The sequence below is a fragment of the Calonectris borealis genome, chromosome 4 (genome assembly GCF_964195595.1).
Source record: "Calonectris borealis chromosome 4, bCalBor7.hap1.2, whole genome shotgun sequence".
Classification (NCBI taxonomy): Eukaryota; Metazoa; Chordata; class Aves; order Procellariiformes; family Procellariidae; genus Calonectris; species Calonectris borealis.
The window spans coordinates 37,090,656-37,102,076 of record NC_134315.1 but is presented as its reverse complement, the minus strand read 5'-3'; the positions used below and the strand labels follow the sequence as shown (position 1 = coordinate 37,102,076).

At 40.2% G+C, this 11,421-nt stretch overlaps 1 protein-coding gene across 1 annotated transcript in view; it reads right to left on the bottom strand.

Annotated features, from left to right (window-relative positions):
* Positions 1-2,078: 2,078 nt before the first annotated feature.
* The window catches only part of ACSL1 (acyl-CoA synthetase long chain family member 1), a 41,243-nt gene continuing 31,900 nt past the window's right edge, over positions 2,079-11,421 (bottom strand). Inside the window, exons 14-21 of the mRNA XM_075149233.1 lie at positions 10,691-10,786; positions 9,589-9,661; positions 8,807-8,895; positions 5,383-5,499; positions 4,686-4,829; positions 4,062-4,163; positions 3,912-3,983; positions 2,079-3,711 (exon numbers count right to left, since the gene is read on the bottom strand). Of these exons, the coding sequence (XP_075005334.1) occupies positions 3,571-3,711; positions 3,912-3,983; positions 4,062-4,163; positions 4,686-4,829; positions 5,383-5,499; positions 8,807-8,895; positions 9,589-9,661; positions 10,691-10,786 (834 nt within the window). The 3' untranslated portion in view covers positions 2,079-3,570. The remainder of the gene's footprint in view (positions 3,712-3,911; positions 3,984-4,061; positions 4,164-4,685; positions 4,830-5,382; positions 5,500-8,806; positions 8,896-9,588; positions 9,662-10,690; positions 10,787-11,421) is intronic.

The following is an 11,421-nucleotide window of genomic DNA, read 5'->3' as shown; positions in this document are numbered from 1 at the left end:
CCCCCTCAGGGGGGACCCACCCGCCGGCAGCGGCACCGCCTTCCCGCCGCGATTCAAACCGGCCGCGCAGCCGGCGGGAAGGGGAGGCGCGACGAGCCGGCGCAGCGCCGGAAGGGGAACCGGGACAGCGGCGGAGGCGGCGCCGCCGCGCTGAGAGAGACCCGCTCCACCCCCGGCCTCCCGCCTCCGAGCGCAGGCGGGCTACCGGCTACCGGCCGCCGCCCCCAGCCGTCACGGGGCCTCGCTGAGGCCCGGGTGGGAAGGCAGGGGAGAAAAGCGGCGCGGGCTCCCGCTCCGGCCCTCCCGTGCGGCGGCAGGGCCGGCCCCCGGCAGGTAACAACTGCCAGGAGGAAGGAGGGCGCCCGTGGGAGGGGATTGCCTACCTTCGGTGCTCACGGGTCGTTTTAAAATGGAGTACCAGGTACTCGTGCACCAGCGGCTGCGTTTTTTCATTTTAAAGAGACGAATGAGGGGGAAAGCTACTGCCTCATTCCAACTATCAAGAATTTTTTTCCAAGCATATGCCCAAGCGTATCCAAGTTGTGTGCTGAGCAGTAGCACATTCTGGATTCAGTGTTCCGTAAGAATTCACTAGACCATTGCTCTGCTGACCATTTTTACCTACAAACTACACTACAAAAAAAAAAACCCACAACGCAAAACAAACCAAACACCCCCCCACCCCACCCCCCAGCCATGAACTCATGCTTGCACGGGTGGCGTTACATGAACAGGCCAAGGCATGACAAATGTCAAATGACATCAGTTGTCCTACCTATCTAGAAAAACAAGTGAACAGGATTATTTCTATGACAATAACCTGACATCTAAGTCAAAAACTTGAAGCAGTTAAGAAATCTATTCAAAACATACAAAAATATTACTTGCTATAATAGCGTGCCCAAAAGAGTAATTCCAGATCTCTGGCATTTAGTTACCCAGCAATTTAATTGTTAGTAAGAGGTTTAGCAATTTGTCAACAAAAGTCTTACTAGTTGGAAGGGCCCTTTTCATGCCACACCTCTTCATCCCCAGGCAAGGGTGTTCTTCCAGTGATTTGCTACTGTCCCCCTCCCCCCCCCCCCCCAACCAAATAAGCTAAAACCCAGTGAAATATCACTTTGGGATTAACAGGTGGAGTTGCTGGCTACAGCACCCAGCCCCACTTAGCAGTCCATGAGCTGAAGGTAACAAGCAACAGTACAGGCTACATACAGCACAGCTTTGTTTCTGTAGTGGTAAGTGGCTCTTCCGGACAGCCTTCTTTGATGGGATGCATTAAGAACACAAACCTTAGATCCAGCTCTCAACCACCTCTTAGCCACCCCTGTGAGGAGGGGCATGGTGACACTTCACTCTGTCTTTCCAAGCAGCATACACATGTATTTGAATATGGTATTGAATAAGCGAGAAAAATTTGGTTTAGAGTTCCTTCAAGTAGGGAAGGAACGTACAGGGGAACACACAAAATTACTCAAAAGGAGAAAATCTATTATGACTAGGAACAGAAGTGTGTTATTATTTCACAGTAACATCAAGACAGCTCTAAACATTGTCTTGGTGGTGATGCTTCATCTACCATGGTCTGATAAATCTGTCCACAAAATCTTTCATACCATACCACTGACTAAAGCCAGATGCATTGTATAAGGATTCTGTAAGGGGGAAGGGAAGGAATGATGATAACACAGGAAGGACAACCACCACCACCCAAAAGCAGCATAAGAGTTTAAGAAAACTCCACATTTCACTCAAAAGTTGGTTTATGATGATAGTAAGAACACTACCTAACTGTCAGAAACCATACTGAAGACAAATATAAAGATTTTTTTTGTGGTTGTTTAAGACTACTGATGGAGCAAGTTACATAAAACAGCATCTCTTTCTTACAGATATCGGCCCAAAACTTACACATAAATACCAAAGCAGAAAGTTACCTTCCAGAAGTAATGTGTCAACAACCTCCTCTATTTAGTACGTTTGTAGCAGTGGATTTTACTGCTTGTCAGAGTTACCAAATTACACCTCGGCTTGTTAGTCAGCAGCATCTTTCCTTGATAAACAAACACTTCACTGAGTTGAAATGCAGAAATATTTATTTTAGTTTCCTTCATTGGTTTCGAAAATTGTTTTGGTTTTATAAAACATAGAAATAGCTAACACTAAGCAAAATTTGAATTCCAATGTAACAAACTACTGCTTTAACAGTTGACTTGGATTTGTGTACCTTAATTGCACACATGTATGAAATTACGCTACAGAGTAGTGCATTACAATCACACACAAATCTTAGTGCAAACCTTGTTGTGCTTATATTTTACATATATCCATGTTTTCAAAAAACAGCAATGAATGCTAATGCAAAACCAACTCTGTTAAGGATAGCAAGACTTACGCTGTAATAAGGCTTATTTCTGCTGATTTCTCAAACAAAAGGTAACCAGTTATTTTGTAATTTATCTGGGAATTAGGTTTTTATCCCTGAACAAATACCTATCCTGTACCAACACATAGTTCTGTTGGCATACTTAAATACTTCCAATTGCTGCAAAGCATCAGGCAAAAACATTCTACCTGACCTATTTGGCTATTCAGTGAAGAATACTCAGTGGCTCATACATAAAACACAAAAAACTGAGAGGTTATGTCAGAAGCTCTTCTGCTTATAGAGGACCTGGCACATTTTTAAAAATGCATTTTAAATACACATTCATTACAGGGAAACGTGGCTAATACAGGGGCAATGTTTACCTGACTGTTAGCATAGCCCAGCCTCCTGAATGATTCTGTTTTTAGGTCTCTAGCGTTCTTGCCAGTTAGGATCTGTTCATTTACAGGGCTGGCATTCCTCTGGATATGCGTTAACATAGCAAAGGCTACGCTTGCTGAATTAACTGCATCCACACGTTCAGTGCAGAACCACCATATGCAGACTTACTCTGAGGAACTTGCATTTATCAGTCTCCTTCGTGTGGAGTTCTGAACTCTACCTTATAAAAGTACATCTCAGAACTGGCTGCAGATATAGAAGGGAGAAAAAACACTCAGATGCCTTGCCCCAGTTAGTGTTAGGACTAATGCAAGATGTGATACCAGCTATACAACCGTAGAGGTTTTTTTTGGTGGTTGGTTTTCTTTTTGAACAGATTAAGTAATCCTTCTGAGGATGCAAGATACTTAGAGGCATTTTCAAACCTGCCAAATCCTTTGTGGAATTGACAACTGCAAAATACACTGCAGACAGCAAACATGCTGGCAATAAGAAAACCTTAGCTCCTTGGTGAAGGAGAGTCCCATTTTTGGCCAAGGAAGTCTTAAATAACTTACATATAGTTACCATTTATAGTTAAGGCTCTTTTTGGAAATTGTAGGTCACCATAAAAACAGTATGCAACACAACTTGACAGTAAGGCAGTGTTCCATTTCTTCAGTGTTCCTATGGCAAGTACCCATTTTTGTACAAGTTTATGATTGCACAGTTTCCTTCCCTATGTTTGCTGTAGTCAAATTACAGATACGAAGGCCAACAGTAGACATCAGATGTGTGCCACTTTCCTCAGTCCATTTCAGTTACATTTTGGCATTAGCATAAAGTTCCTCTAGCTGCGACTGGAAATATTTTCGCAGTTCTGGTCTCTTCGCCTTCAGTGTCGGTGTCAGCAGGCCATTTTCAATAGAAAACATTTCAGTGTGCATGAGAATGTCTTTGACCTGGAAAATAAACAGTTACTAGCGAAGCTGCATTCCTTGGAATAGACAAGTCTATTAAAAAGATTGCCGAGATATCATAACAAAGCCCATCACTTTAAAGATTTCCCAGATGCAAGTTAAAACCAGTTTGTGCAGAGTCATATTATATTGGTATTGAGAAGTTTAAAGAATTAGGTATTCGGTTCTCCCTAGCATCTCACCTGTTCAAATGACTTCAAACCAGATTCTTTCCCAATCCTCAACATGTCTTCCAGAATGTGTTTTTTGAGGTCCTGTGGATACAGGAATACATTGTATAGCTTGAAACAGTTGATGCAGAACAGCTAACTGTTTAGTTAGATATGACTCACCTTGTTTTTGCATAGCTCTTCATATGAGCCTTCAAATCCCTTTTTCTTGGCCCACTTGCGCAAAGTCTCAGGATCAGGTACCACAATAGCTACTAAGAAGGACTAAAAAGGAATTTTTGTCAACCTTTTTTTCTTTTTAAATTCAACACTTCAGTTCCTACACATTTCTTACTAGTCAGAGTTATGTTTTGGACAGCAATCTGATCCTGCTGTGAAGTCAGTCGCTTTCTGCTACTTGAATACAGGAGTGCAGTTCAGAAGCTTGCACTTAAGAGAATTACTCTTGTTAAGACCCACATTTCAATTTACACTTGCAAAAATCTTGACATCTTGGGGTTTTTGGTTTGGTTTTGGTTTGGTTTTGTTTGTTTGTTTTTCTATTTTCCCTGCACACTGTTAGCAACTTATGTACAGTCATTAATACTCAGTTAGATCAATCTGGCTCTACTACCTGGTCTGAAATGAAATCCAGAGTTGAAAGTGCATTCAGAACCAAAATGTGTAATGTTAAAAAATTATAAGATTTCAGTCCCAAAGTTTGGGGTGGGAGGAGGGAGGAAAGGAAAACTCTTTTCTGCGGTCTCCTCTTGCATTCATTTTTAAAATTACCTGAAGAATGCTTACCTGCAAGCTCTCTCCATGGACAAACACCTGAGCAAGTGCTTCACATCTCAGATACACATTTTCTATTTTCTCTGGTGCTATGTACTCTCCCTGGGCTAGTTTAAATATGTGTTTTTTCCGGTCAATGATCTTCAGTGTACCATTCTGTTGACAGAAATCACTTCCACTCAGAAGAGGCACTTCAAGTGAAAAACCAATCTACACAGCTTAAGCATGCCACACTAGATCACATAATGTACCAGAATTAAAACATACAGTTTGCTTCTATGTATTTCTACTTCAGATATTACTGTGCAACCTTTGTTAAGCTTTCAACAACAGGCCAGAAGTGCTATTGCCTGAATTCCGGCTTAATACAAACTTACATGCTGTGAATGATCCAAGACAGTCTATTCATTTAAGTTAGATTAGGTACAGTAAAATAGGTCTAGAGCCAGAGTACTGTCAAACTAATGTTAGAAGAAAACAGGCTCTGCACACATCTAACCTAAACTAGAGAAAGCCTCAAGATTGGCACTGCTAATCCTTTTTTTAGCCCCAGGCACACAGATTCATCTACAACAGTAATTATCCTCCTCCTAAAATTACTTGTCTTCCACCTAATTCATTGTGTTTAATACCAAATATTTTCTATTTTATTTGTTAAGTTACTGCTAATAACTACAGAAGCACATTTCAGCTATATAAGTTAACTTACTGGCAGCCATTTCCCAATATCTCCTGTATGAAGCCAGCCATCTTTGTCCAGAGCTTCTGCTGTTTTTTCTGGATCTTTCAAATAGCCACGAAATACATTTGGCCCTTTCACACACACCTGAAAACAGCCATTTGTTAATGTATGCTACTATGAAGGGAAGTTTGCAAACACTATTTGCAATGTATGCTTTCTCCAATGGTTCTCAATAACCCCCGCTAAAAAGCCAAGATGAAGTTTATGCATTAGTACAGAAATCTCTACTTATGGTTTTTGGAGACCTAACATTTTCCATTGGTATAAAGTATAATAAGAAGCAGTTGGAAGCATCTGTTCTCTTCCAGTCTAGCAGCAGTGTTCCTACCTGCTATTTGAATAATCTGAATTTATTAGAGGAAATTATTTTTATTTATCTGACGAAATTCTGCTGGATCAGAAATATTACCCCTCAGCCTGGCAATGTGTTCGTTTCAGCTTTGGTAAGCAGCAGGGGCATTCTGCTACAACTAGAAAAAGCTGTATATCAAGCAATCACGTGTTTGTTGTCCAAAAGTAAACCAGTTAATACCTTAGGGCATAGAGCACTCAAGACTTCTTTATAATGGAAACCTGCAATTTCTTCAAATTGAAGGTTGTCTGGGATTTGTGTACCAAGTAGAAAACTAAGAACAACTTAATATATAACCGGATGCACAGGCATTAATAGGATCAAAAAACGTGCTTACAAGGTATGAGAAAAGGACCAAGAAGATTAAAGGTTTATAGGTGAAGAGGTTGCCAGAGAATCAGGTCAGACCTTACAAGCTAAATTAAAACAATTAGAAGAGTATTTGTCAGTAAGAGAACATAAAAGTAAAGCAACTAGTCAGGAACATGGGATAGAGCCTGAAGTATCCAGAGTTGATCCCAGATTTAAGTATTTTCTTCTCAACGTAACACCCAAGGTTGTGTAAGTTTTCTTTGGTGGGGAGAGGGGGGACACAGGACAGGACTCTTGTTACTTAAGGATCAGCAGGACAATAAAATGCCTCCTTAGAAATGAGGACAGAGAGATAGGCAAGATAAACAAGATTGAAGCGAAACTTAAAGATGCCCACTGCACACCATTGTTGGGGAATCAGGAGTCCAAAAACCCTGAAAGCGCTATGCAAGAGACCTCAGAAGCAACAAAGGATTCAAACCACCAGCTTGGGAGTGGCTTGGCATGCGTGGATGACAGGAGACAATAAGAAGAGTCTGGTCTGGGCAATAGTATCAGGGATCTAGAACAAATCCAGAAGAATGGGATAGAAAATCCATTTTTAAGTTAAGGCAAAACGGATAATAAATATCAATAGGGGCTGATAAAATACTAGGCCAACTATTAGTCTAGGGGATTAGTACCATTATAAAATGGGCAAGGAACTGGCTAAAGAATCTTCAGGCACTAATATAAATTCTCAGACTAGAAGGAATTACTAATGTAGTTCAGAGACCAATTCTTGAAAAACTCATCCCAAGTATTTTCAGTGCTTACCTCAGCATAAAATACAGGCATGCTGATGAACTACAATACAATGAACAGGAGATGTTGTCAACAGGAGGGAGATCAGAGTATTAGTGAGGGTCCTGATGACCTTGTAGAGACAGTACCAAACTCGTGACCAAACTGAGGTCATGTTCTAAGAACCAAGTCATTTCTGCTATAAAACAGAGTTTATCTGGAAGGATATGAGTAAAGGAGAACTCTCTATGTCCCAGTCAAGTCAAAGGCTGACTGATCTAACATTTCATTTTTCATAGCTCCTACAATCACAGGATGGCAGTAGGTGACAGCTTTTCCCAATAGAGACAGCAAACCATTTATTTGTATCCTGCTAACTGGCACTAAGACCTCATCTGCATATGAGCATATATAATTCTATTCATAAATTTATCTTTCTTGAACATGGATAACTGGCAAAACTGAAAAGCAAGGCCGAGAGAACAGAGAATATTGAAAGCTTACTCTCAGAAAGGAGAACTAAGAGTGTTTAATCCAGCTGAATAGCAGACAGACAATGAGGAGGAAGATCTATTTTAGGCAAAGGATAATGAGACCCAATTCTATAGCTATGGCCTTCAGTTCTGTGAAAAAAGTTACCACACTTACTTGTTAATTTCAGAATAGTTCACACTGAGGAAGTTAGGACTGAAAGACTAAGATGGTACCTGATATATTAAGGGGCCACCATATTTATTCAAGTCCAAAGTAACTCCTAAAGCAGCAAGCTTTCACAGTAAGTGCAAGCAAAACATTTTTAGAAGTCTTTAAAAAAAACTACTTAACTGTTTCCATTATGACAATTTATACTCAGTTCCTCTAGCAGACCAAGCTTTAAAAGCATATTTAAAGTGAAGCAAAAATTGCTGATGAAGACTAAACATGAGGTCATATGCAAGACAGGGAAGAATCTTGACATTGTTCTCCACTTGCAAACAGTTTCCCACCACCAAGCCCAACTAAAGCCTCAAGTATTTCTGGGAATTAAAGCCGAATGATTTGTCTCTAGTATCATGCAAGTGACAACCAAAACAAATAAAGATTGTATATCGTTTGCAGTCACAAATCAGTTACTTGCTTAAGCTACTTTTTATTTACCCATTTCTCACCCCCAACTGCCCTCAAGGCCTCTCGAAAGCATATGAAAAACACCACAGTTAATTTGCTTCCAGGGTTCCGGGGAAAAAAGTCACTACATGGACAGCTGTTCAAAGTCTATACACAGAGTTCAAGCTGTATATATTTTACTTGGAAAAAATATTGAAAGAGACAGCATATAGCATTACATACAAAGCTGAGTCCTCAAAGTGCAATTTGTAAAACATGCATGTTCGATTTGTGCAGGCTGCAGAAAAAAGTTCAGAAGAATGTGCAGGCAGTTGTCACAAATCATTAGCAGCCTTCATGGCATTTTATCTCCATTTCTCTTAATGGTGTTCCAGCCACTTTAAATTACCCCATCTCACACATCACAAGCTGGGTAACAAGCTACATGCATCAGCTGTTCTCCAGCACTTGGCAGTGGGGGTGGGGGGGAAGCCCTCTGCTAGCATTTTACTGAAGGATAAATGCAGTATGAGATAGCTAGCTTCTCAGCTATCCCACAGCTGGAAGATGCCATGTTGGTCATACAATCATAAACACATAATAATCTGTCATCCCACAGTAAGCTGCTTTTTCTCCCCTCCAATCCACTATTTTCTGTTTTGCTTCTGTGAATTGTTAGCTGACATTGCATGCAGGCAAGGCAGGTATTGGTTTTAGGTAGCAGGTCACATTTAGCACTTTTACTAAACTCAGGCAGTTATTTGTTACTTCAGGAACAAAAAAAAAAACCAAAAACACCAAACAAACATTCTCCAAGATTTCATAAGACGCTCACATTGACCTTTTGAAATTACTTACCTCACCCTCTCCTTTGGCAGCCAAGTAATTCATTTCTTGTACATCAACAAGCTTAATGATACTGCATGGCATGGGTGCTCCAACATGACCTATGAAATAGAGTAACACTTCAATAGGCTGAACTGCTTTTTAGTCAGGTTCTTAAAACAATAAGCTGGTTACATGCTAAAGTAAGAGATTGAAAACTGATTTCTGGTAATATACTACACCAATACCAGTACAGCAATAGCTTAAATTGGCTGGGACTGAAACGTTAAATTCTCAGATATCCCTAGAATGTTACAAGCTGAACCATGTACTCAGGCTTGCTTTTTCTTATAATCAGAATCCTCATTCTATGGACATATTTAAGTAGCAGAAGTCCCACTATAGTTTCAATTATCAGTATTATTTCAGTTAGGGAAGTAGAGATGTAACAGCTGACAGAAATGCAGACTGTTTGTTCCAGCACCAAGAAAATGCCATTTAAGTTTCCAGCACTGTGTTTATACACAGCAGATTCCTATTCTGTAAAAGTTACAAGGGTTGATACTATGACCTCCCCTCTCCTAAATCCACTTCTACTTACAAGGACAAAGCCTATTAATAGTTTGGATTACTGAACAATCCTAGCTATTTAGGGGTAGAAACTTCAAGGGATCCCTTCAAAAGTTTTTTACTTCACTTGAGGAAAAACAGAATCTTATGCTTCATGATAGATGTACTGAAGACTACATAATGTGATCAGGGACCTCTATAGTATCCTGAAATTTAATAGATAGGCAGACCATTAAACACCATACCTGCTGTCCAGTCACCAGGCAGTGACAGTGAGCATCCAGCTGTGCATTCAGTCTGTCCATAACCTTCATAGAACTAGGACGTGAAAGCAAAAGATTACTTAGAATTCTTACTTCTCAACATAGTTTCTTCATTAAAATGAAATTAATATTTTGCTTTTTTTCTAGTTGTTTAAATTTGAGTTTAGCAAAATCCTCATCATCTTCTAAAAAGAATACCACTATATTAGGAGTTTTATCACAATACACAATTTTAAGTGCTAATATTCACCTTCAGTTCCAATATTTACTCACAGTTTCACTCAATTTCACATGCTATGTGACACCTATATAGATCAAAACTGAAAGCAACAGAGGGAGCAAGAGGAAGAAATGAAGAACGTTGGCACTAGCAATGACTTCATTTATACCATTTAAGGACAGGTTCATCCAAGACAGCTAGGAATGGAATCCCTATACCCCATCCCTATACCCCTCTGTGATTATTACGTACAAGACAGGCTTCCCTTTTCTGTGCAGAATGCGTTGCTGCACCAGCACACTACTGAAGAACTTCAAGAAGTCACAGAAGCCTCACATTTTAGAGTGTTTTCTATCCTCTAGAACTTTATTTCAACATATTTGTTCCAACCTGTGCCATTGTTATTCAGATTTTACCTCAAAAAGCATATACTTTGAAGAGACTCTGAAGACAAATGCATTGTGTGCAATCCAATTGTCCCCAGTCTCATCTTCAAAGCAACAACACTACAATATCATCACATTGATTGGATTCTCTACAGTAGTTATAAATACTTTTGTAAGCAAGGCACATCCCAGAAACTTAATCCAAGAATATTAATTATTGCTTACAGCAGCCCCGAAAAATCTTTCCCTTAAGACAGTTCAGCTGGTTACTTCAGTTATAATAGAGACTTTGGGATGAATATAGAAATCTCAGGGGACTGAGAGAGAAACTCTGGAAAGGAGTATGCACTTGTATAGTCTCCAAGAAGAATACCAGAAGAGTTAACTGTATAATCAGGCTACTAGAAATGCTCTAACATCAAAGCTGGAATGAGGTACTAAAATCTTTATGTTTTAGGATTAAGGCCAGGAAACTCACCTGACAGCCAAGAGCTGTTCTCAAGAACGTCAGTACACTTGCAGATACAGGTGCTGCTCCTGTGACCATGAGCCTTACTTTTCCTCCCAAACTTGCCTACAACAGACACAAGATACTGTGGACACCAAAAGCATTTTAGAGAAGTTTCCAGAGTCTTTTTCCATCCCACCCTCAGCCACTGTTCACCTACAGTGCCACCCACAAATGTTAGAGATTAAAGTTTGGTCTCCTATTGCAAGTTGTCTTTCTTGCAGCGTTTTTAATTGCATTAATGGCTGGAAGAAACAGTATCTCAAACATACAGTATCTACAAAGACTATGCTGTAGTGTCACTGCAATGCACACTCGGCCAAAAGTCTAAAAGAGCTTAAATCATGGCCTTACAGCAACGACTATTTTTATCCGCCTTCTATCAGCTTCTCATACATCCTGAATGCTATAAAAAGCAGCCACATGGGCATGTGGTACAACCAAGGTTAGGCCCATAGCAAGTGAGTGCCAGATATAATAGCAGGCATAACTTACTAGTGACCAACAGTGAGGAGACAGTAGGGGCTACAGGTGGCACTAAGTCACATTTAGCGTTCTTCTTTCAAAAGGACAGTGTTTGCTTTCGAAGTGGTAAGAGGGAAGCACCAGACTGTTTTAGAGAAACCTCCCTAATATAGTTAGCTGATATTATTAGAACAAAGCAAACTGAAAAACGAAGTTGGAAATATGACAGTTTTGGT